The sequence below is a fragment of the Heliconius melpomene genome, chromosome 15, assembly GCF_056956725.1.
Source record: "Heliconius melpomene rosina isolate 202511_hmr_F chromosome 15, ASM5695672v1, whole genome shotgun sequence".
Taxonomy (NCBI): Eukaryota; Metazoa; Arthropoda; class Insecta; order Lepidoptera; family Nymphalidae; genus Heliconius; species Heliconius melpomene.
In genome coordinates this window covers 4,430,237-4,458,212 of record NC_140403.1, presented here as the reverse complement: position 1 = coordinate 4,458,212, position 27,976 = coordinate 4,430,237, and the positions used below count along the sequence as shown (strand labels likewise).

At 30.4% G+C, this 27,976-nt stretch overlaps 1 protein-coding gene across 2 annotated transcripts; it reads left to right on the top strand.

The window, feature by feature from the left end:
* The first annotated feature begins 135 nt into the window (after positions 1 to 135).
* Positions 136 to 27,946, top strand: LOC146531374 (putative inorganic phosphate cotransporter). 2 transcript variants are annotated; one of them, XM_085198152.1, is made up of 10 exons: positions 136 to 292; positions 16,540 to 16,622; positions 17,201 to 17,400; positions 17,686 to 17,922; positions 18,519 to 18,728; positions 19,246 to 19,413; positions 19,904 to 20,120; positions 22,871 to 22,992; positions 25,679 to 25,795; positions 26,896 to 27,946. In XM_085198152.1, exons 2-10 carry the CDS (start codon positions 16,589 to 16,591, stop codon positions 27,112 to 27,114), a joined length of 1,524 nt encoding a protein of 507 aa, XP_085054278.1. In that variant the 5' UTR covers positions 136 to 292; positions 16,540 to 16,588; the 3' UTR covers positions 27,115 to 27,946. The 2 variants fall into 2 exon arrangements, with proteins under 2 accessions (XP_085054278.1, XP_085054279.1); XM_085198153.1 differs by lacking the exon at positions 136 to 292 and adding an exon at positions 15,403 to 15,529.
* Positions 27,947 to 27,976: the final 30 nt, after the last annotated feature.

The following is a 27,976-nucleotide window of genomic DNA, read 5'->3' as shown; positions in this document are numbered from 1 at the left end:
AATAAATTTTATTAGTTAGAAATATCCATTTATCATATTGTAAGACTATATAAGTATATTAAAGGATAAGCCATAAATATTTTGATACGAAGAAGTTTTCTGTGAAGAGATCTCCACAATTTTGACATATAACATATAGATATAGTACAGCCATCGTTTGATGATATACCGCAAGTTTAATCTGACAACGCACAACTGTGGAGCTGCGCAGTCGCAGCCTGTCGCTCGATCGCGTCAACTAGTGTTTGTGTGTATATAAATGAAAATTAATATCGGAGTACAAGGCTGAAAAGTAAGTTTTTCTTTTCTTTATTTAATCAATTTTAATTAGGTTATTCCATTATAAAGTATAATTAAGTCAATTTAATTGTAATTATAATAGCTTGACTAATTTGGTTATTTGTTTTTTTTGAACGTGAGAATCCATGAATAATTAATATCAGTAATTCTAATATTAGTTTCCACGATGTAAACGTTATTAAAATTAAGTAGCAAATTATTATGACAAATATTAAAATAAATAAATATATCTTTTAAGATTCTACGTGTGAGATTATTAAATAAAAATATATGAGCGGAATTGTTATCTTTGTAGAACCTACATGTTAGTTCAACAAGAATTTTTCGTACATAAAATTATGGAATGCCAGTAGTAAAGTATCTTTATTGCCATTTACTTAAAGAATCTCAGATAATTGGCTTACTTATCACTCAGAGGCATTAAATCATAAAAACAAATCTTTTTTGTTATTACGTTTAAAATCTTTTTTTTTATATAAATCTAATTATAGTTTATAAGAAACTTTACATATTTTATTAGTTCCACGCTATATTCCGCATACAACAGGGTAGATATAGAGAACCTAGGAACCTAGTGCTAAGACACTCCGTTCCTATTAAGACACTTACAGACTTATACATGATAAATCTTCTTAATTCCCTCTCTTCGGTTTATATGAAAATCCTTTGAAGCTTGCACCAGCTTTTGTAAGAGCAGAGATAACATTGATTTAGGGCAGGGGTCGTACTTACTTTTGATGAAATTATTTTTACGCAATTATAGTAAAATAATATATTATTTCACAATCATGGATGATATACCCTATGGTTTTTTATTCGAAACCTATAAATTTTAACTTTTCGAGTTTTTCCCATTTGTATTGTAGGTACTCACTTCATGCCAATTTCATTACTGTAGGTCCCCGGGAAGTACCTTATAGGTTTTGATTACGCCGCAAATTTCATATAAAATGCACCATAATCGATGAATAAGTGTTTGCAAATTTTGATTCCGTTGACATAAAAGTTAGATATTTTCTATGCTTCTAGGGACTCATGCATATATGACATTAACTTTTATTTAAACGATATCGAAATACATGGCCCTGATAGACGGGCAAACTGACAACAAATAGATTTTTGAAGGTTTCAGTTTTTACTTGTTGATATACGGAACCCTAAAAACTTATTCCAAGTCAAGATATTATATCTTGCTCGCAAGTTGTACTGATAGTGGTCGTCGACATATAATTTACTTTATGCAGTTGTGAAACACTGCAAACGCTAATACTAGAGTAGTATCAATATTAACCATTTTTGCGTTAGACATAGTTAATTTATAAACATGAAGTGGTACCACTTGACCTCCTATTTTACTTAAAATATTACGCGAATTTTGCAATTTAGTATTTTTTTTATTTAAATTTGTATATAAGGTATAAGGATAATAATAAAAAAACTCAATATTCATTTAATTCGAAATGTTCTAAGAGGATAAATATCAGTAGGTTAATAATACAATGTATTTTGTATATGAATATTAAACTAAGCTAATTTATGTTAAGCTCGTAAAATCGATAATTTCGTTTATTATAACTTTAAGAATGAAAAAATTGTGTTAAGAATTTATTGTTGTCTGTGAGTAGCTCTAGTTTCTTACAAAAATATTTGTTTTATAAAACAATTTCATTACTGAAGTTGTAAGAAAAAAAATAATTTTAAGAGCAAAGAAAAAATTACATGTACATTTTAAATATAACAAGCGTCTCCCAGTGGTTTCGCTTGTTTAAAGTATACCATAATTTATTTAATATTATTTAAACTGTATTAAGGAAACACTATTATTCATAGGTTAAATTTTAATTTGTAAATAAAGGCAATATATTTGTTTTTATTTGAAAAATTGTCGTTTAATAGAAAAAAGTTTAATTTCATATCTATCTGGCGGTAGGTATTTGTACTTGGTAAAGGCGGTTTTTCCTGCGTAAATCCCGATCTCACGGTAATTCCGAAATAAAAAGTAGCCTATATAATAATCGTTCCAGCTGTTCCGAGTTCCAGCTGCAAATATAATCGAATTGATTACCTCCTCCTTTTACAAAAGTCAGTTACTAAAAGGCATTCATATATTTTTAGTTAAAAAGGAATTGATAATGCGTAACCTTCAAAAGCTTTGTTTCATTTTATTTTTATTTTAATTGAATTGACCTACGAGAATATATTAAGAGAAGCTAGTCGTAATCCAGTGGCAAAGGCTGTTAACTCGGCAGGTTATGGGTTCGAACACAATGGGAATCGATTCTTACTCAAAGAAATTAAATATTTAATTTTTTAATTTCCTCGCTTTGGTAACGAGGAAAAGAGCCATGTAGAGTTCCACTACTCAACACGCTATGCCTTCAAAATTCGAAAGTGGACAACAGAATTGTGTTAATGGGAACGGAGTGTCTTAACACTGGGTTACCAGGTTTTCTCTGCCTACCTTCCCTATGAGCGGGATATATACACCGTGCAGCTATAAAAAGAAATATTTAATTATTATTTTCATTACAGTAGCAGTCAACATAAAGAGAGAAAAATATTTGATCGTCTTGAAAAGTCTCTCTCTTGTCTGTGAAAACGACTATTGTATAATTATTTACTTAGTACACGTATTGTAAAGTTAAAACAATACTAAATGATATCACAATTCTCTTACGTGTCTATGTCTAATGTTTCAATTGGATCAGCTTCAAGCTGTTCAGAGTTAGCTGATTAATATTTTTAAATTGGTAAAATAATTATATTTTCTTTATAATTTATTGATTTTATAATTTAATTAATGAAGCCATTTATGGTACAGGGGCACTAAATGTGCCTGTAAATGCGACAGGTTGTGGATTCCATTCTTACTCGAAGAAATGAAATATTTAATATTTTCATTTCTTCGCTCTGGTGTCGAGGTAAAGCGCGGTGATGCGTTCCACTAGTTAACGATAATTCCTCCAGAATTAAAATATGGCACGGAGTATCTTAACACTAGTTTCTCTCTGCCTGCCTGCCGTGTGCTAAAAAAAGTAAATCTTAGGTAATCGATAGAGTTCAATAGCAAATCTCTTTAAATCTCACATTTTGGGCTAAAAACCGGAACGTCACGCCAAAAACGAGACAACTGGTAACGCTGGTTTACAACTAAATTAGTAAAATTTGCAAATTATATATTTTATGTAAATTTCCATTTTACGTACTCGTATTATATTCATTGAAATGCTATGCCATATCAAATTATAATTATTCACGACAAATAGATTTAGCGACTAACAAATGTATTTTTAAAAATATAAATTCAAATTATGGTTTAGGTAGAACAATAAAGAGACAATATACTATTGATTTCTTTATTATACATATTTATTACAATTATATGTATATAGTTGTCATCGCGGCGCACGCGCACAAGCTGGAAATATTTATGGGTTTGATTCCCATTCTCTGGTTCTGCCACAATACCTCAAGATCCGGAAGATGATGGAGGTGGTGTGTCTTAACGCTAGGTTCACAGGTTCCCTCTACCTCTCCTGCTAGGTGCGGGATACAGCGTAGAGTTATAAAAAATATATATTTTGCATTTTATTTTGATATTAACAGAATTATTTTCGGTACATTGAACCGTAACTTTATAAAAAAAATAACAATTATAATTTTCTTATAATATATTATGACAGTAAGGTGAGATGAAAACAATAGAAATTGCCTTTTGTCAAATGATAAGTACCTCTAAATTAACGCAAATGACGTAACATCGAGGTTTAATTTGTTATAGTGGTAATAATAAAATAGTAATCATTACAATTTCATCTGTAGGTACTAGGATATGACCGAAGCCGCTGGCAAAGCTAGTATTAAATAAAAAATAGCGTCCCGCTTTATCCCGTATGTAGCAGGATAGGCAAAGGCATCCTAGTGTTAAGACATTCCGTTCTCCACTTTCCACTCAGTTCTCTATCTTCCAGTAAAAGTTCCTTGAAAATCGAAATCAGAATAAAATATATACATTTACAAAAAAAATATTTATTTTAAATATTTATTTATTTCAATGAATATAAAAAAATATGAAATCTAACTAAAAATAATAAAATATTTAGCTGTTATCATAATCTATATATATAAAAGGACTTGTCCTCACTGACTGAGGTAAGACGCACGCACAGCCGTAACCGCTGTGCGTAGAAACGTGAAATTTGGACAGATGTTTACTTTCATAATCTGGACATCCACTAAGAAGGGATTTTGAAAAATTTTAACCCTAAAGGGGTAAAATAGGGGTTCAAAGTTTGTATGGAAAAATTTTTAAATCGGCACCGATTTTTATAAAATTTGAAATTTAGATTTTTAAAAGTATTTAATTGAACACGTGTTTCATCGTTTTCTAGAATTCTCCCTCTAAGGGTGCAAATAAGGGGTTGAAAGTTTGTATAGGTTTTTTTTTAATCGTCACCAATTTTTATAAAATTTGAAATTCAGACTCTTAAACGTATATAATTAAACACATGTTTCATGGTTTTTTTGAATACACCCCCTAAGGGTGCAAATAAGGGGTTGAAAGTTTGTATGGGAAAATTCTTAAATGGCACCGATTTTTATAAAATTTGAAATTTAGACTCTTAAAAATATTTCATTGAACACATGTTTCATGGGTTATTAGAATTCACCCTTAAATACGCAAGCGAAGCTGCGCGCGCCCGCTAGTTATATTATATTTACACATACACCTTTTAGATTAATTGCTTCTATTGACCCAAGGTGACCTTGACACCGAAATACAAGAAGTGGGTTAGCGTGGCTACATCACTAATTGATTCATAAATTGATTTATTTATAAACGATAGAGATCGTATCAATATGATATTTTATTTAAATCTTTTTTATCTTTTTTCTTATTTTTTATGGTTCCGTATCTTTTAAGGAAAAAAGGAACCTTTTCTTGTCCGTCTGTCTTCATTGTTTATTTAATAAACTAGCCATGCCAGGCAAAGAAAATTATTTAGTGTAATAAAGTTTAAGCCTTTTCTTCTTTTATTTAGGAAGTTCAATATTTGTTTAGTTTCACGCTACATCCTGCACATAGCAGGGTAGGTAGAGGAACCTGGGAACATGGTGTTTTAATAATCGGTATTAAAATACTATTACAATTTTAAAAATGTCGTCGTTCCTCAATGTCCACTAAATTTGAGCCTTTTATGAGAACGAGAAAATGAAAATATTAAATATTTCATTTCATCAAATGGGAATCGAACCCACAACCCATCGTTGCGCCACGACTGACCTCAAAATCAATGTTATTTATTATTAATTTAGATAATATGTATCAAATAAAAACTAAAAGTATTTCTGCTATATATTTCGTATTCTCGACGAAAAATAGGAAATGCCGTTGATTGAATGGCGAAGTAAATGTATTTGGCATACAAAATATTTTCCTCTTTACATTTAACTCATGCTATTAGGACTACCTTACAAAGTTTCGAGAAAAGTTAGTACGACTACAAATTTCATATAATAAATACACTACCTCTATTATGAAATAGAGAGGTATTATATACAAGTATTTTCATACTAGTTGTTACAATATTTTCTACTAGAATTTTGTAAGCATATGTCCAATACATCATGAACTCCAGAAATTCATCTTCTCAATCTTAGATAAGTGTTACGTATAGAAGAAAGTAGAGAAAAGTTGAGGATAGATCACCCTGTTTTTTAATTTTTTTGTTTGCTTATTTACCATTTCGATTGATACCAATGCGGAATGGTGGGACAGCGGTTGACTCTTGGGGCATAGGAAACTGGGCAGAGAAGGGCTTAAAAAATTAATAATAAAAAAAACCTGACAAAATAATAGAAAAACCTTTCTTTACACGAACAAATCTATTCCAAGCTATAGTCCAGACGTTATCTCTCCACTTCTCCTGGAAAATATCTCTAGATATGCCCATGTATGCATACTGTCAACGCAATGCGTTAGCTTCGACAAAAAAATGGTTTTAGCAGATTTATATTCTAAGCAAATGATTATTAATGATTTTTATCATCACTTGGGGGAATTGAAGAATTATATTTATTTCACTGGTCTGGTAGGATAAAGTTCGGGGTTGAGTTCTATCACTCAATTTACAATGTTTCAAATTAAGACGAAAAACAATATCTTAAGTTCTCTACTTAAAATACTACATACTGTTAAATGTGGTATAAAATAAGTTGTAATAATAATTATTAAATCTTCTAGAAGATAACTTCCGGCATAATGGTGCATTACCATTTCCTTGTTCAACCACTGTCATAAACTGAAGATTACCTTATAGCTTATTGGATTGGTGACTCATTTTCTTTATTATTCTCAGAAGCGAATAACTCTTATTTTATCCTTTGTTTAACAATTAAAACGTGGTAACGACTTTAAAGGAATATTAAATAAAAATAAAATATTTAAATTACATTTTAATCATTTATTCGGAATGGCCATTGTAACGCAGAGGCGTGCAAGTGTGGGTTCGATCCCCACTCGAGGGAATCAATGATTATTTATTAATATTTACATTTATTCACGCTGGCACGACGGCAAAAGCTCAGAATTGAGTTAAAGAAAAAATTGGTGGAAAGTGGGGAATGGAGTATCTTAACACTCGGTTCCCTCTGCCTACCAAGCTCTGTACGGGATATAGATTGCAGTTGATTTAAAATATATTGCATTCCTAGTGCTTATAATTTGTGAGGCGTTTTATAATAACAAGTAATTCAACCGTAAACACAATAGTGCGAGCGACCTCGATAACCATTTATTTGTCTGAAGGTCGTTTGAAACGGTTAAAAATCTTGTAAAATTAATTATTAAGTTTTTAATATAGATATCGCAATTTTTTTTTTATATATATATGTTATTTCTTTTGTGCTAAGACTGTTAAATACATAAATGCCCAAGATCCCAGAGCTGCCAGACCTACGTCATTTTAGCAAAGCTGAAATTTTGAGGACTATTAGTCTAATATGTAGTTAAGATAGTGTGCCTACTCATTGACTTGAAATTGGGGACATTTCAGAGGTCTGGGGGTCTTGGGATCTCGGTCTATAAGGGAATTTGAGAATTGGTCTACTCATAATCTGCAGATGACAATCAGAGATTTCCGACGGAATCGTATTTACGGTACATTTGATTCTAATCCATATATTATAATTTTATAAATACTATTACGACTGCACTGTACTGTAAAATATATAGGTTGTGGGTTCAATTCCCATTCGAGGAAATTAAATATTTTCATTTCTTCCTTCTGAAGTTGAGGCAATCTTAATACGTAATGCCTCTGGAATTCGGTGAAAAGTAGTGAGGAGAGGAGTGTCTTCACACTAGAATCTCTTTGCCTACCCTACCTTTTCATTTATGATTAAAATATATATGAATGTATCTATCAGTAGTAAACATTTAAATAAATTTAAAAACAAACTTGGTACTGTAGAGGAGAACTTGTAGGAATTAATCAAAATTATGTTTTCTGCTTTGGTGAAAATTAGACTTAAAAATGATTGGACATCTTAAATTATAATTTAACAAAGGTTAGCTTATTGTATGTATTTCTTTAAAGAATACCGGCAATTCAAAATTATACAAATATAATAAATTTTATTTTAACAATGATGTCGATGACGCTGTCCATCCTTAATGACTGTGGTAATAAAACACATAAAATACTCCTCAATGATAACTAGAGTGAAGTAAATAATTCTTAAATGGTTACTTATTACTAATAAATATGACAAATGCTAATATTTCATTTTAATTATTTAGAAAACAGACGTAATCAAATCTTGTGACCTAAGAAGAAAATTATTATTTCAACGTAATACAACAATTTGAATATATTTTTTTATATTTCTTTTTTTTTCCAATGTCATTTAAGACATTTTTTATTATTTGTCTTTGACGTTATATAAGAAAGTGGCAAGATTATTTGTTTAAGAAAACACATGATGGGGAAATCAAACAGAAATTAATATTAAATACTTATATGCAACCACTGAGGGAAGGCAGACTGAGATCTTCCACATGAGGGGTATGTGCTATAACTAGAGATATATAGAGTTAGCTATTAAATTACTTAAGAAAAATAAAAATACTAAAGTCAACGCACGCCCCTCTACTTATCCTGCTGTGTGCGGGATACAGCGTGAAGCTTATATCTGATATCTTCAAATTAATCTTTAGTGTCCTCTTGTCATTTTTAATATTAAACTTCATCAATTTGTGCATAGCTATTAGCATTCCCAGGTACTGCTCTTATCTCATCTCACTTTGCAATGAGATGGAATTTGAAATTCCATGGAATGCTAAGTAATTTCTTCTCATAATCCGTGCATTTTTCTGTATGCAAATGAAATTTAAATAAAGTTACATGAAAGTTTTAAAAGTGAAGTTTACGCTCTAGGTTAAATATATATTTTTTTATTATTATTACTACTAGCAAAAAAAAGTCAGAAATGAGCAAAACTTTAATGAAATTTACACAAATTTATATAAAAGTATCTTATAAAAAAAGTAATATAAAAATAATTGAATTCTCACTACATCCTCTCGTTGACTCTCGGAATTATTGGGAAAAAAATTCGTTCCGCATTAATTAAATCGATAATGACTGTAGGGTTCTTTTTACTGCAAAAATATAAAAATATATAAGTAATGTTATAATTAAAATAAGTTATTACAATTACCGCATTTATTAAATTAAATTCTTTATATACTATTAGACTGACAAAAAAAACAGTAGACTTGTTATATTTAAAAACACTTCTAAATTAATTCAAAGACCTCGAGAATAAATTGTTACAAAAAAAAACATAATTAAACATGCACAAAATACATTCTATTCGATCTACTCATTATAAATAATATTTTTTAGTAGGTGCCTTAAAATACAAACGTATACGGAACCCGTTAATTTTAAATATAGTTTGAGAACCGCTGTTATCCTTTGCTATTCGTAAAGTGGTAAGAAATTTTATTAAAAGCCGGTTGTTGGAAGTAAAAAGACATATTTATTTTAGTAATTACTGTTGATAAGTAAGCAGTGAAAAAGAATTACATAAGTAATTGGAGGACTTATATTATAGCACACGTTGCTACCGTCATTATGTACTTAGCTTGAATTTTGAGTGCAAGTGTATTTTAAAAAATTTAATTTAAACAAAAGTGTCAACGTCTAGTGCAATGATGATAGAAAAAAAGTTAGACGATACGGGGATTACCCCGTATCAGAAAAAGTGAGTTATTTTTTTAATTGTTGTGACACGTGTAGGTACTAAGTAAATAATTACAATTTTTTTTTATTAATATAAATTGACGATTGACGTTTGAATGAAATATTTTTAGCTTAGAAAAATATTTTTATTACTTCCATTCACGAGACATGGAAAAATGATAAAATTTTCCGATAAAACGAAGCATTAATGTTGTGTAGCGTAACTTTTTAAATTACCGGCTTATTACGTACGTCATGCGTATATTTTCTAAGGAATTTTAGATACGAATTCAATCGTAAAAGGTATTTTCTTAGAAGATTCTCAAAATAAATAGGTATCTTAATATATTTTCTTATTTAACGTTTAAAATATATTAATTTTTATATTCTTTATGTTGAAATCGAAAAAACAAAAATAATTTTCTGTGACAAGTTGATAAATATACACCATTTGTATTCAAAGGTAAGGTACAATAAGTATTGTTGAATGGTTTCGTGATAAGAGTAAAAATTTTATAATTAGCCTTTTCTTTGTATTCCAAAAGAATAATAACATAAAACAAAGATTTCTAAATAATATACGTATCGTAATAGCAATGATTGTCAAGTCAATATATTTCGACTATGAAATATCCCTCACACAGCAGGGTAGGCAGAGGGAACCTAATGTTAAGACACTCCTTTCCTCATTTTCCGCTGAATTTTTGATCCTGCCCTTTGCCTCGACACCAGAGCGAAGAAATTAAAATATAAATTTAAATAAATATTTAACTTCCTCGAGTGGGGATTGAACCCACAACCACGACTGGACGGGACTAGTATAAATTATATTTTAAAAAAAAAACAAAATATTATTTATGATAGTACTGAAGGTGTAAAGTTTGAGTGTTATATTTGTGTTACTCTTGTCGTTAGAACCCGAATACACTTCAATAATTGCGCTCTTGATTGCTTAAATAAATATTTATTTATGAATACGTCAATAAATAAGTTACAGAATATTATTTCAAATATATTTTTATTACTGATATAATATTAGTTTCCGAATATTTTTGGGAACATGGTACGCAGGTAATTGACATAATATACGATATGGGAATCGAACCTGCAGCCATGACTAGTACAGTCAAGCACTTCTGGACTTCTCACTGTACGTCTTCAACAATTTTCTTGTTATATATAATTTATATACGTCGGACAAAAAGTTGAACTAGCATTCATAATGAAGACAAATTCTAAACCGAAATCGAATACCCTACTTAGACCATATTATCATTTTAAAACCATGAATGCATTTATTTCTATTCTTATATTTGTCATATAAGAATGAAAATATATTTAAGAGTATATTAAATACAACAAGAAGAATTTTAGCTATTTTTAACCGCCTTCTGTAAAAGGAGTTTATCAATTCGACTGTATGTTTTATGTTTGTTACCTCAGAACTTTAACCTGGGTTAACTGATTTTGATGATTCTTTTTTTATTGGGAAGGATACATTTCAAGGGTGGTTTTATAAGAATTTGGTTTCTTGATTATGGGATTTGACTGAAGTTGGTTTTTTGTCAAAAAATATATTTTTTAATTTCTACTTTGTTTTTTAATTCAACGAGAAGCCGTAAGCCGAATCGACTTGACTTTGTACTGTCGCGCTGTCAGAAAGTAGTTGACCTTTTTAAATTTATCTGGCACCAGTCGTCCGCTTACACAACATCGCGGAATACAGAGTGGCTTTTTGTTTACGACCCCAAATTTTTATTAAATAAGAATAAATATTGACAGATTTTGTTGTGAAAGCTTGTTTTTGGTATATAACAAGTTTTAGCACGTAACTTCGTTTGTGTGGATTTAAAATTGTATGTAATATGTAAAATTCCTTCATATGATTTAACAAGTTATGTCTCTATGGGGAATTTCAGGAAATTCTCTCTTAATATTCTAATTTACCTATAACTTGTCAATTGTCAGAATAGAAGTATTTTTTCTTTCTTGTTTTAGCTTTAAAGCTTTTAGCTAATAATAAATTAAAATATATACCCCACACAACTACAATAACACACTGTATAACAAATTTACGTTGATCTTATCCTCAAAAACCGGTTCAAATCCAAATCTTCAATAAATTACAGACTTTAATCAATTTCTTACGTATTTGTTTAGCAACTACGTAGCAAGAAAAACCACTAATGATAATTTTGCCCTCACGTTTACTGAATAGGTTAAATCCCGAGTTGTATAGTATATGTCAGTTATAACATTATAACTGTAAGTTTGTTTGTCACTTGTTATCTCGAGAATTAAATATTTTTCTCACAGTATATAGGTATTAACGTATAATGTTTAAAAAAGTAATGAAAATATCAAAATATTATATTAAATTAAATTTTGGAAAATTAATTTAAATTTCATTACTCCCTTTAACCGTTTATGATCATTGTCGTCATTTAAGGACATCAACGCGAGCGAAGCCAGGGTAAAAGCTCAATACTATTTAAAAGCAAAAGGTATCCTCTATAAACTTGTATTTTAAAATTTCCTTCTTTTAACACTAGAAGCGCCGCCGTCCCATTTTTGTCCCAATCGCAAGTTTGATTTTATATAACTTTTTTATTTGTTAATTTATGTTGATGAAATTTTTTTACTATTACCAATTTTACACCTTTATTTAATTAAAAATATAAATAATTTCATACCAGTCATACTTTTTGAAAAAAAATTAGATATACCTAGAACTGCCGCTGGGTCATTTTTGTCCCGCCATTATTATTTTATTATTTGAGGGTATAATTTGACATATTTTCATGCCTCGGGGACGAGGTGGAGGTGAAAGGGCGATGCGGGGGCGGAAAAAAATTAAATAGTAGGTTTAGCAGTCAATGCCTAAGTTTTTAGTGATCTGTAGGTTTTAAGGAAATAAAAAACCCTTATAAGATCATTTTTCTGTCCATCCGTCTGTCTGTGCCTTTATCTCAGGAATGCTTGGACAAATCGAGTTGATATTCATATGAGTATATGAATATCAACTATATGACGATCTACAATCCCTTGATTTCCTGAAAAAGCGCCCTTAAAAAAAGATATGACCATTTATATAGTAAAAAACGTGTATTTCGACACTATAAAGGGAATCAAATTAATAAGGTACTTTCAGTTAACTTAGAATTATGAAATTTGGCAGCTAGCATCTACATGTAGTACTAGTACAAGAAAAAATCTGAAAACTATACATTTATGTATAAATCTTAAAAAATAATAGCCTGAAAAGTGGGGTAAAATTGGTGTCAATACGAAATTTTGCCGCTAGTTCAAGTGAGGTATCAGATGAAGGGATGACTAAGTTAGGCTTGAATTTCAGAAAAACACTCGATACCAAATGTGGGCAATTGTAGGGTAGGTAGAGGGAACCTGGGAACCTAGTGCTATGCACTCCGCTGGCATTTTCCGCCGAATTCTGGAGGCATTACTATGCAATGTTATAAATCATCTGTGATGTGTCACTGATGAAGAATATATTAATGCATTACTTGGCCTAATAATAATATTAACTAATTTCAATAACTTAAAATTTTGTAAGAGTTATTCAGTTAGTTGTCACGACCTTAGAACGTATTTGAAATATTTGATTCTTTCTTTGTGTTTTGTTTTTTGGTACTTTTATGCTTGTTAAAGAATAAGAATTGATTATTAAAGATGGTCTACATATTTTACGCATTATTTTAATAATATTTTTTTTGTATTATACCAACAATCAACATAATAAGTAGAATGGGACAAATTTGTCACGACGGCGGTTCAAGGGGGGTCTCAATCTTCGGCACTTCTAGTGTTAAAAGTGCCACTAAGACCCGTATTTATAAACCACTCTCAACTCTGAGACAGATCTTGAGGGCGACTTCTCAAGACTTGAGAGCAGCTTATAAATACGAGCTAAAAATCGAAGATTAACAAAAAAAATTACGTTGCTTGGTTACTAATGTAAAAAAATGGTTATAACAATTTAAATCGTTTTATAAGAAACTTGTATTTATATCACATTGCATATATTATTATTGCATAACGTTATGTAATACTTATAGTATTAAAATATGTAATAAATTATAAAAGGGCAATTATATACTTACATACCATTATGAGGGATTCCGTATACAGCTATTATAATAAGAATTGCTACATCGACTCAAAGACCTACATTTAGATATTTGTATCTTCTTTTTAGCTTCACTCTGTGTCCCGCACATAGTAGGGAAGATGGAAATTGGGAACCCAATAGGACCCTTCGTTCTAATTAAGACGTAGGACAAATGCCTCCAGAATTTGGCCTCTGCCTACTCTGCTCTTTTAACATGCGGGATACAAAATCCTGAGACGTGATTCTTATATTATAAAAAATAATAATAAAATTATAATACAAGGTAACGTTATAACAACGACATTCTAACATTTACCTTTCACACGTGGCCGTGGTAGAACTAATTACCGATTGAGTGTATAATAAAAACAGCGTGAGCACGTTTGTTCGTTTATAATAGCAATTTATGCAATACATATAATATTACAGCAATTATACAGGTTCTAGTACATAACTAGATTCTGGTCTCTTTAATTGTTTTTAACCGACTTCTGTAAAGAAGAGGTTATCAATTTGACTCTATTTTTTACTTTAGAATTTTTGATTGGGTGAACGGATTTTGACGATTCTTTTTTCACATGGAAACCTGGTGGTGGTGGTGGCTGGTGTTGGTGCTTCCCGTGTGGTCCCCATTTTAATTTGGTCCATTTCTGACAATATTATTCACTATCAAAATCACATAAGTCCTAAATTCGAATGAATCCTGCAAACCGATTTCGATGATACTTTTTTTATTGCAAAGGATACATTTTAAAGTTTCATGAAAATTTGGTTAGGTTCTGATTATAGGATCGGTTGCAATTGAAGAAGTTAGTATTGCATTAGTTGTTGTACTACGTATTAGTTTTACAGTGTACCCGGTACATAGCAGAGTCAGCAGAGGGAATTTAGGAGCCTAGTGTTAAGACACTCTGTTACTGTCTCACTAATTAACACGCTTCCATTCCCCACTTTCCGCCTAATTCTCGAGGCGTTGACTGGCGGGACTCAACGCCGTACTTTGTCTCGTTACCAGTGCTAGAAAATGAAAATATAATATTTTATTCGGATGGAAATCGAATGCACAACCGTGGCGTTTATAGTCACACGCTTGTGCCCCTGAGCCATGACGACCTCAAGTTATTATATTTTGTAACATAAATCGTAATTACAATTTTAATGTATATTCATTAAAGACAAATTTATTATATGAGGAAAACTGATGAAAAGAAAAACATTAAAGAAGTTTTAGATTACCCATCTTATTTACCTGTTCTACCTGTTATTTGTGCCATCTTTTTAAAATAGATAAAAAATAAATTTATATATAACTTGAAGGCCGTCGTGATGCATAGCTACAAAAGTGTGACTCTAACGCGGTTGAGGGTTCGATTACCACTCGAGAAAAACGGCTTTTTTATTGGCTTTTCTCTATATTTATTTTCATTTCTTTGATCTGGCACCAAGGCAATAGCCCGGCGTTGAGTTGGACCCTAATAATTCAACGGAAAGTGTTTTAACACTAGGTTCCCTCTGCCTGCTGTATGCGAGATACAGCGTAAAGCTGATTATATTTCTTATAACTTGAAGTATTTCTTTCTATTTGACACTCAAAGATCCCATAGATAAATCTGTCAGATGTCTAGATAAAATATTGTTATCCACAGGTTATCTCGCCAGATAACTGTTCGTGAGGGTATTTACACTTGGTTACCGATGAGTTCGTTAAATCGAGGAGGCAGATTGCTATTGACATGCTCTCATATAGCACGATAGGAAGCCGTGCTTAGTTGCCTTGAGACGTTGATATTAAGTTTTGTATATATCTAGTATAACTAAATAAAGTTTTTTTCGTATAATATTTAATATTCAGGTAATTTTTATGTTTATTTCTTTTTATTCTTGTTTTTTTTTATGAATGGAGCGTGAAGTTAGTGATTGGCCTCTATATTTTGTTTCTTTTTAGATATTAATTCTTTTTTTATTTGATGCTAATGTAGTTTTGTTATTTTGTTTAAATTAACATGCTCTTATACGAGATTTGAAGTTCTATCCATTCGTATCTTCACTAACTTTTTAGTGGGTGATATTTTCATTGCTCTACGATGCCTAAATCTTAATTTCAAAATATTAATTAATTTAAATTAGTTAAATTTTCATTCAGTCAACTGAGAAATAAATAAAAATATAATAATATTAAAAAACAATGACCCTCATATATTATCAAAGCTTTCTGCAAATATTTAATTGACATTACTAAAATTGTAAATATTAAGTATATATTTAATTGTACAATATTGTTCCTACATAAAATTACATAGTTTTAATACACGAAGGTATTATGTAAACAACGATAATGATGTAAGTTATTATAAAAGGCTAAAAACTAATTTTAGTTTAAATTTTATTTACCTATATTTCGTACACGTAACATTTATATTGATATCTTTATAGTTATTACGTTATTTCATAAAGAAGGAATCGGATTCGAAGAATGCACTTTCACATTATGTTATCGGATCTGATCGTCGTTATTTATCCATTGCGTTAAATTGCATTAAATAAGAATAATTCAGTGACGAAACTCTCCATATCTTTTTTTATAAATAATAAAAAGAAAATAGAATTTTAATCTTAATCACGCTGTATCCCGCACACAGCAGGGTAGGCAGAGGGAACCTCGTTAAGACACTTCGTTCCCCATTTTCTTTCTTTGTTTCGACACCCGAGCGAACAAATGAAAATATAAACGTAAATAAATATTTCACTTCCTCGAGTGGGGATCGAACCCACAACCGTCACGTTACAGTCACACCCTTGTGCCGCTGCGCTACGACGGCCTAAATCTAAATACTCCAAATAATTAAAAAAAATTCTTTCCAGGTCCTCAAAAGTTACACTCGCTGCTTTAATATTTGTATTCTACGTTGCAATGTTACAAGGATGGCGTTTGAAGGTGTCAAAACGTAAGTACTGTTCATCCAAACCAATGTGGGTCAAGAGGTGTCTTACTGATAATACTCGTTTGTACTTAAATCGATATCTTTTATTGCCTCATTTAAAAAAAATATGAGAATAATAAAATCTTCCTTATAATGTGTCTTACTATGTAAGTAAAAGTATGCTTTTTTCACATTTATTTACTTGTAATTTTTTTTAATTATATGCAAACATAAATCCGATATTTATATACCTAAGGATAGATTTATTAAATAGAAATAATAAAAAATGTTATAGACTAATCGCCTATTAAGAACTTTGATAACCCTGAAGTCTATTTATTTTTGTAAAATATTCCATTCCCTATTTTCCGCTGACATCTGGAGGCATTGCGTGTTGAGTGCCTAAACTCAACACCACACTTACACCAGAGCGACAAATGAAATTAAATATTTAATTTCCTCGAGTGCGAATCGAACTCACAACCCATGCCTTTTACAGACATACATATGAGCTCCTACACCACGCCTGGCCTCATAAAGATATTATTTTTCCAATTATACAATACAAGTTTAATTTTATTTGTAATTTATTTTTCGCTCAGTGTTCCTAATTCCCCAGCGGTATGTCCTGGGTATCATGGGACTGCTGGCTGTGTGCAACGCATACACCATGAGGGTGTGTCTCAACCTCGCGGTTACCCAGATGGTAAATAATACGAAGGATGCGGAGTCGCATTTTGACCCTGACGCATGCCCTGATGATAGCGAGATATTCGCTAATGGAACTGTTACCTTGAAACCGGTGAGTTGAAGTTTTTTTTTTACGTTCACGATATATCTTGGAAACAGATAGAACTTTAAGACATTCTATTCCTCATTTTCTGCCGAATTTTTTGGGGCATTGCGTGTTGAGTGGCCAAACTCAACGCCGCGCTTCGGTACTAGATCGAAGAAATGAAAATATTCATAAATTATCATTTCTACAGAGTGGAAATCGAACCCACAACAGTCATACGCTTGTGCCCCTGCCCCAAGTCGGCCTCAAAATATAATGTTAAAGTCTAAATTATTTATTTTTCCATTATAGCACGCTATATTTGATTGGTCTGAATCGACACAAGGACTCATTCTTAGCGGATTTTACTATGGATATGCTATCACCCACGTCCCTGGTGGATATTTAGCTGAACGGTACGGTGGTAAATGGACCTTAGGAATTGGTCTTCTGAGTACTGCTATCTTTACGTTAATGACTCCTGTAGTAGTAAAGGCTGGGGGAGCAACTTGGCTGTTTATACTTCGCGTTTTGCAAGGCATGGGCGAGGTAAGGATATTGTTTTTAATAATTTTCTGTATTTTCTTGGAACGTTAAATGTGGTTATAACTGGATATAGGTTGTTATTTAAATAAATTAGAATTAATTTGAATATTGAATTTGTTAAATAACAGGTGTCTTATCGATTTTGACATAAATATTAATGTATTAAAACCTAATCTTTGCTTAATGTTTGAATATTTTAAATGGCATGTTTGTTTATAAGAATTAATTTTGCAATTTATATTTTTTATTGAAAATGAGTCAAGTTCCTTTTTTGTACCATCACAAGTCTCTCGGTAGAGTAGGAGAAATTTGACTTTATGCAATGCAAATATTTTGTTTTCAATACATTCCTACGAATATAACAAATGTAAAAGTTTGTGAGGATGGATGTTTGTTTGACTTTGACGCAAGAACTGCTGGAAGAATTTGGATAAAACAACACTATTAAGATAGTTTATACATTAGACAAATACATAGGCTACAATTTATTTTAAAAATTATACTAAAACAAAAAGCTATAGTAAATAAGTAAAAAGCTTGAGCGGGCGAAGCCGCGTTTTAGTCGCTAGTGATGTAAAATAAATGCTTATGTATTTTAGGGCCCAACTATGCCAGCTTTGATGATAGTGCTTGCTCGATGGGTTCCACCGCATGAGAGGTCACGTCAAGGTGCATTGGTCTTCGGGGGAGCTCAAATAGGAAATATATTTGGTTCATTCATGTCTGGTTTCCTAATGGCTGGAGGTGGAGATTGGGCGAATGTCTTTTACTTCTTCGGTTGCTTTGGAATATTTTGGTTTATTGCGTGGGTAAGAATTTTTTTAAATATATAATATTATATAAAATTTATTATGTACTTATGTACATTGAATCGAAAAATTAAATATTAAAACACAAATATACTGAGTAAGCTATAAACGAGGCTTTTGTGGTACATTTAACTGTAAATACGACAGCTATGGGTTCGACTTCCACTCTGAGGAATTAATTATTCACATTTGTTTATTTATTTTGATAAGAAAATGGCATCGAATCCTGCCACATACAGTGTCTCAAAAGCTTGGCGAAAAGTGAGGAATAGAGTGTATAAACACTAGGCCTCCTCTGATTACGATGCTATAAGTGGTAGCGTGTAGCTTAAAAAAAATATGAAAATTAATCAGAAAATGTTATTTTTAAAGAATTTATTCTTTTGGTTAAGTATAACTTGACTCTATATTTTACACATTTTAAACATTTTAAGCAATAATAATTGTTCGCAACATTAAATGTTTCTCCCTCAAAGTTGGGACCTTTTATTCAGTAAATTTAAATTTAATTTTCCAGAGCATCTTTTGCTACAGCACGCCCAACACTCACCCCTTCATATCAGATAAGGAGTTGAAATATCTAAATGAAACAGTAACGAGTGCGGAAACCGCCAGCGTGAGGGACCCCGTGCCCTGGAAGGCGATTGTACGATCGGTGCCCGTCTGGGCCCTATTGTTCGCTGCTGTAAGTAATTTCATTTGAACCTTCCTTTAATTAAATTCCTAGTAGACATTAAAATGATATTGATTTTATATCAATTGTTTTGATATTATTAAAAGTTATTTTGGTTATGCTTATAATTTTTTTGGTTATAGTATTATAGTACTATTCTACTAATTATATCGTACATTTTACTATAACACCATGTCAGAAGTAATTGTTTGACAATTATTTATAAAGGAATCAAGATCCTATAGAAAATTGTTTTAAATACCTTATAAAACTATTATCTTAAGAAAATATGCATATTACTTATCATACTAATATTATAAATGTGAATGTAAGTTTGTATGTTACGCTTTTACGCCAAAACTACTCAACAGATTATCACTATTATGAACCTTTGTATACATACTCTTAGAGGTATTAGAATGGTTATAATATCAAAATAGTACAAGCGGGCGAAGCCTTATTTCAGTTTCTAGCAAGTAATATTTATAAATAATATTTGCAGGTCGGTCACGACTGGGGCTACTATACAATGGTGACAGATTTGCCAAAATACATGACTGACGTTCTAAAGTTCAACATAGCGACTACTGGAACATTGACAGCGATGCCGTACCTCGCTATGTGGATAAGTGCCTTTTTATTCGGCTGGGCTTGCGACTTTTGCGTCAAGCGTGAGTGGCATTCGATCAAAATGGGAAGAATTATTCATACGACAATCGGTATAAATATATTTTTTTTATTTTTATGTTTCTTTTGGGGTATTAGAATTGAAAATGGAAATGTTTTAAATGCACAGCGTAAACATACGTAGCCTAAAAATCTTGAATAGGTATATGTACGTGCAAGTAAGAAAAGCTCATTCTATATATGACATAGTAGATACTCAAACTTAAAAATATATAAAAAAAACAGATCTGTTTAATAATCTTTTCTTATTGTTAATTTTCGCCAGTTATATTTGGTTGATTGTAGTTAGGCTCTAGGTATTTTTTTTAATGTACATATACCCATAAAATTAAATATTTAATACTTTCATTTCCTCGCTCTGGTAACGAGGCAAAACGCAGTGTTGAGTACCGCCATTCAACAAGCAATGCCCTCAATTCAGCGGAAAGTAGGAAACGAAATGTCTTAATTCTAGGTTCCCTCTGTCTGAAACTTCCCTCAGTCTATAATAAAACTGCATAAAAGTGGCGTACAAGTAAAAAATAATTAATGTCTTATTAGATAGTAATTCCAAGTGCAGATACGTAGTTAAGCTCGTGGACTTGCATAGACACCAGTGTTAGGTTAACACCTCGACGTGATAAGATAACTGATAAACAAATATCTTGTGTAACATTTGAAATATCTCTTTAACTTGTCATAGGCAAGTACAACTATATTAGTTATATAGTTTTTTTCCTTTTATTTTTTTATTACTTCATAAAACAAAATAATTAATGTATTTAAATTGTTCATCTTTCTATACGCAATATTCAATAAATATATATAAAATATTATTAAGTAGATATCAGTAATTTTTAATATAAAGTATAATGTAGGCCAATCCGTAACTTTGAGTGATATTAGAACAAAAATAAAATAACAAATATGAACAACTAGTGGACCCGGACGCGGCTACGCCTGCTTGAACTATAAGAATATTTTCGCGTCGGACATACTCATATTATGCCGCCCGAAGGCTAGGTCATTTCGAATCAGTGACATCTTAATTATTTATCAAACTTCATAAGGATGAATATCAAAATATCGCGGTAACGGTTGCGTAGCGACGCGACGGTTGTTATTAACATGGCAGAATAAATTGCAAGTCAAATTAGAAAGTACTTTAAAATATATTAGTTTATATGTGTAATGTAATGTTATATAGCCTATAGCACTTCTGAAGAATGAAGCTTTTATACAAAACAAAAACAATCTAAATCAGACCAGTAGATCCAGAGATCTTAGCGTTCAAACAAACAAACAAACAAACAAACTCTTCCGCTTTATTATATTAAGTACTAGCGGACCCGGACGCGGCTACGCCTGCTTGAAATATAAGAATACAATTTCTATAGAAATATAATTTCAATCTAGATAAATGCTAAAAGTGACTATTATATTTATTTTCATAAGGATGAATCAAAATGACGCGGTAACGAACGCGGTCGCGTAGCGACGACGGTTGTTATTAACATGGTAGAATAAATTGCATGTCAAATTAGAAAGTATTTTAATTTATTAGTATATATGTGTAATGTAATATTATATAGCCTATAGCACTTCTGAAGAATGCAGCTTTCATACAAAACAAAAACAAAGTAAATCGATCCAGTAGATCCAGAGATCTTAGCGTTCAAACAAACAAACAAACAAACAAACAAACAAACAAACTCTTCCACTTTATTATATTAGTATAGATAGTTATGAACAATTCTATAAGTCTCTGTTTTTTCAAATATAAAAAAAAATCCTTTTATCACGAATACACAAGAGACAGAAACAGAATACACTAGTAAACAAGTAAAGTTTTATGAGTTTAGAATTGTAGATAGTAAAGTTAATGTGTTATTGTCTACTGAAGCAGAAGTAAGAGGATTGCTTTTTTTAGTATTATACCCAGGTGAATGATAAAAAAATAATGAATTTTGAAGTTTACCAACTTTGTTTGAAAAACTTTAACTTCTCTAACGTTTTTAATTTCGTAAAGTTATAGTAATCAATAGGCACAAATAATGAAGATATTAAGCTCCTTCCTCTCCTCCTCTTACATAGAATTGACTATCATGATTACCATCATTAATAGTCTATCCTGGTTCAATGCTCATTCCTATGGCATCTTACTGAGGTTGATCTTTGGGTCTTTCTTCACCACCCACCTTCAAGCTAGCAACGCGAACGTCCTATATTATATTTTCCGAGGCGCAGTCTCCGCTTAAGAAAGCGTTTATTTACCCCATCGGTCTACAAAAAAATACGAGCAGCCCACTGCCTTTTCAAATTCCTATTCTTCAGAGATACTCCAAGCGTGGAACTCCCTGAGAAACTTTAAGTTAACTATAATATAAAGAAATAACTATAATTGAAGCCAAATTATCATGTAATTGGTTTTATATTATCCTAAATTGACAACTACCTACGTTGACTGTAGGATTGTCCCTCAACCGACATAAAATTAATATATGCTAAGGATAGATTACTTTTCAAAGACGCTGATTGTCAAATGCCGAAACTTAATGTCAACTTTTATCGAAAAAGAAAGACTGGGAATTTGTAAACTTTGCTAAGTTTTAGTTCATTATAAAAACATATAAAATAATATCTTTTTTATATTAATTTTTAAATAAACAGTCAATTTTCACTTACACCAACTATTATAATTTCAATGTATTGCAATATTACAATGACAATTTCTGACATTTATTATTTTTAACCGACTTCAAAAAGAAGGAGGTTATCAATTCAACTGTGTTTTTTTTTACAGCTGCAACTGGACCAGCCATCTGTATCATATTGGCTTCGTATGCGGGTTGCGATAGGTTTGCAGCTGTCGCCTACTTTATAGCATCTATGGCTCTAATGGGTGGTTTTTACAGCGGTATGAAGGTTAGATTCATTTTTATTTCTTGTATTTCTATAGTTAAGGAAATTAATCGAATAGTTAATTCTTTTTGAATGGCGCTTATTATGTAAATATAGATAATACAGAAAATATACTCTGCTAGTCAATTATATTATATTATCAAGTTAATTATTTTATTACTATCATATAAGACATAGCCCAAAATCTAGAAAAAAAAAGAAAAATATATTTGAATTAGAAAAATGGTGACGTAAATTTTAGTTTAGCTTTTATTTAAACTTTTTACAATATCTTAGATTAGAATCTATGTTATATAATGACATTTTGATTATCAAAATTCTGGTACAGATAAATGTAAAAGGCAAAACAATAATATTTATATCTTGATTCACCTATATCTTTTTTATCTTTATCTTTATCTTCTTAGATTATAAGACATCGTATAAGAATAGTATATATGTTATCTGACAAGTATTTTATGTGCCCGTCTTGTGCCAATATATATATATAGAAAATATAGTACGGTTTATTTGTTCATACTTTATAGCCTAACAAAGGATGTGACATGAATTTATAATACTATTTTAAAAGCTTTTTTTATATCGAAAGAGTCGATGTTGGTCCTCTTGTAATTGTAACAGTATATGGGTCATAATCAGAAAAAGTGTACATTTTGTGTCTTTTCTTGTCCCGCTACTTTGAATGCGTTTTAAAAATACAATTTTAAAGATAATTTAAATATTTTGCTATTTAAGATAAATTTACTTATTAACTTAAAGATTTTTGTAATATTTTAAATGTATTAAGGCTAATAATAGTATTTTTTGTTAGTTGCAAAAAACTTTTCAAAATGCTTCCATACAATTTTTCGTGTCCCATTCACCACTTTACTTTTTAAAAATTGATTTGTTACGAATGTTTATGGTTTTATTTGATTTCAGATATGTTTATATTACTTTACTTTTTGCATAATATTAAATAGAACTACTTTTATTGATACATTATTTAATAAATAATATATATGAATTAAGTAAATTTGTCCCAAAATATTGTCTTTTTGTTACTCAGGGCTAGTAACGTACAATTAAAATATGAACGCAATTATTTTGAATGGTATTTAATATTAGTTTTTATTGTGGCACCATTATTGTAAAAGTCAATGCTATCGTAGCTACAACAAGTGGTCTTCTCGCAGCAGTTGAGGGGTTCAAATGTTTTAGAGGGAATGCGTGAAATTACATCTCAGGGTTATAAACGGCTTTTATTTTGGTAAGTATTCTATAATTTCGTTTTCTTGTTTATGTTATTTGCTTCTTTTTACAAAATCTCAAAAAAGAACTTCATTGCTTGCACATGCAACACGTGGCTTATGAGCAAATATTTAAAAAGGTTAGAATTTCTCAGACTTCATTCTCAATTTCGTTATATTTCGTTACGTAACGAAACTGAGAAAATATGAAGCCTAGTTCATAATTACGTTACCATCGGAAGATATGTATATAAAAAAAAATTGCTGGCATATGAAAAAAATAATTGGTGACTTTTGATAACGTAAAGTAACTAAAAATAATGATTTTTAAGTTTTTTGCCTGTTTGCTTGTTTGTCTAATGTGTTTGTGCACGCTTATCTCAGAAACGGCTTAACCGATTTAGTTAAAAACATTTTTTTATTCTTCCTAAAATTAGTTGTGATTTCGTAATTACTGATTTTTTCTCTGGAGATAGTGAATTAATAAATATGTAGCTCAAGCGGGTGAGGCTTTTATTTAAAAACAAATACGTTCTGTACTAGCGTTGTTAAAGATCTAAACAATAAACATAAAATATTATTAAATACTTATTGATACATATTTTTTTATTTTCAGTAACCGTCATGGCTCCTATGTCAAATGCTGAAAGACAATAAAGATATAGAGAACGTCTTAAACAGACCAATCCTATTAAATATGAAGATATGCGGAATAAACACTTACAAAGAATTAAACTTAATTCCAGTGATAACGACTCAAATTTTGATATATTTTAAAGTGGATTTAATTTTATCATTAACTTTGTGATCTCTAGAAATATAAGTTTATTACGAACTAGCATTATTATATTGTTAATATTGTCACTTTGTTATGTTTTCTTACATTTATAATCTGTTAATTCAACGATTGAATCTTTAAAATTTTAATTTGTGTCTCATTAAATAAAAACAACAATAGTTTTATTCATATAATATTCTTATTTTGTTGTGTATAATGCCTTATGTCATCAGTTTCGTAACAAACATTATCAGTATTGTTACTTATCAGTTACGTTACGAATTCGAAAATGTCCACTTTTCTGATTATGACCCATATATGTGTAGAGGTGTATTTTTTTTGCAGTCGATCGATTTTTATATATTCAGTCGATTATTAAAATCGATATTCCAAAAATTTAAATATTTTTTTAAACAGAATAAATAACTGCATAGCGGGACACAAGAGTGTTATTAAACGCGACAGCTTATGGGTTCGATTCCCACTCGAGGAAATGAAATATTGGCTACGTTCATTTTTTCGTTTTGGTGTCAAGGCAAAGCGAGTTCCGCTACTCAACTCGCAGTCTACAGAATTCCGCGGAAAATTTACATATAAACAAGCCTTTTTAGAAATATGTAATTACATTGGATATGTTCGACTGATTCTTTTTCTAAAATTAATAATAATAATAATTTTTCAGGTGAACGCGTTAGACTTGGCACCTAACTATGCTGGCTCTCTCACCGCTATGATAAACGGAACATCCACCATATCGGGCATTATAACCCCTTATCTAATAGGATTATTGACTCCCGACGTAAGTATATATTACCTACTTATTTACCACTTGAGATTTACGAGTAAGCACTTAAATTTATAACATTTTTTTAAATGATATTAAAAGTTTCCTCTGCTTATCCTGCTGTTTGCGTGATACAGCGTAGCGCTAAAAAATATTAAAAGTAAATATATACATAAAAAATATTTATAATAAGGACCTATCACAATACTGTCCTAGCTTTCTTCTCAAATGTGAGAGATAGGCGAAAAAAAATTTTATTTATTATCAAATTTTACTTATCTTGACATTAGAAACTTCTAAGATGTATCAATTTGATGTCACTAGCAAGATCCTATCAATTTCTTAGTTCAGTAATAAGTTTTGCTAAGTTTTGTGGCTCACAGATAATAGCCGGGTCGAAAGGATTTAGTTCAAAGTTTCAGGATTCTAAAGCTAAACTTTGATGTAAACTGAGATTTACGATAAGCCAACCATTGTCATGGACCATTGTGGTATTTAGAATAGATAGTGTAATGTCTATTTAACTCTACAATAGTAGGATATAATCAAAATATTTCATTACAAAGGATTTTTTTTATAATTTTATAATTATTTTTGCAGTAAAGCTATGAATAAAATAATATTTTTGATATTTTTTAAGTTACTCTTTACATAGGAGAGAAAAATCCTTTGTTATTTCTAACAACATACAACCGCCACTGAATTCAAATTTAAATACGTTTTCTAAAAAAGAAAAATAATATTTTTAAAGTATAATATTTATTTTTTTTGTAAAAATAGGACCAAAACATTCCTTTTAGTTACCAAAATTATAAAAGATTGTGTCTTTAATAGCAATTATGAGAAATAGTCAATCGCTATAAATAAATATCAGGCGCCGAAGTTGAGAACGAAATAAAGACAGATAAATAGGTTTTGTTTATTTTTATAGTTCATTAATATTTCCTTTTCTTCGCTCTGGTACCAAGTAAAAAGCGCGGCGTTCAATACCGCAACTCAACACGAGAGTGGGAAAGTATCTTAACTGTAGGTTCCCTGTGTCTATCCTGCTATTTGCGGGATACAGCGTGAAGCTGAAAATAAATGTATTAATACAAAATTATTTATCTTTTCAGTCAACGCTTGTACAATGGCGGACAGCATTTTGGGTGTGTTTCGCAGTACTTGTCGGTACAAACGTGATTTATTGTATATGGGCGGACGGCAAACAACAATGGTGGGATGATGTCAGGCAGTACGGCTATCCCGCTGATTGGAAACACGGCCCCTTAAAAACATCCGATGTGGATAAGGAAAAGAGTAAAAAGAGCGAAACTAAAGGCACATCGCTTTAGTCCTGTGTTACCATAACAAATAATTTAATAATGTTACTTAATTTATAAATTTTGAGTATTTTAATAATTAATTTTAATTATTAAATTTTATTGTTTGTATAATATAGTATAATAACTTATTAGTTATAGTGACAATTAAGTGTTAAATACAGTCTACATAGTGTTTGATGTAGCGTAAAAGATAAAGTAAATTTGCTGAAAGGTAAAATTATTTTTATCTTTTTTTACCGTTGACGGGTGTAAGTGTAAATATTTGGCAATAAAAAGTAAAATATAATGTATGAAATTATTAGAGCTAATTTTGTTTTTGTTTTAAAAATGATAGCTCTATTATATTTGTTATTTAAATTCCTCGCGGTGCCATCTTGTGATAAACTAACTTACAGTGCCTTTTAGTTATACTATTATTTTTAATACATATATCACAATTAAGTCATTAACATATATATGTTTTGTATTAAACAACCAAATTTAAAAAATGAATCAAGATATTGACAAACTTTAAAACCTTTAAAATAAAATATTTGAAAAAAGATAAAAAAATACAAATTTTCGTTAGTATATTGTACATTTTAAATAAAAATTAATAAAACATATTATTTTTATATACTCTAATGAGAATTTTTAAGTTACTTTTTCAATAATGATTTTTAATTATTTAATTTTATCATCATTGCAATAATAACTTCGTTTCAGTCATGTTTAATGGTAGCTAATATTGTTTGTTAATTTAAACCAATTGTTGTTAAGTAATGATTGTACAAATATTTTTTTCTTTATAATGTTGTGAAAAGAAGAATAAAATTAATAAAATATGAAAAATGAGAAAAAATATTTTAATTTTATTTCACTTGTTCACTCC

Bases quoted from the DNA above. Each gene is read 5' to 3' on its own strand.
- LOC146531374 (XM_085198152.1), top strand. From the start codon at position 16,589: ATGTTACAAGGATGGCGTTTGAAGGTGTCAAAAC. The intron at 16,623-17,200 runs GTAAGTACTGTT...TTTTTCGCTCAG, and splicing joins GCGTTTGAAGGTGTCAAAAC to TGTTCCTAATTCCCCAGCGG. The intron at 25,796-26,895 runs GTAAGTATATAT...TTATCTTTTCAG, and splicing joins TAGGATTATTGACTCCCGAC to TCAACGCTTGTACAATGGCG.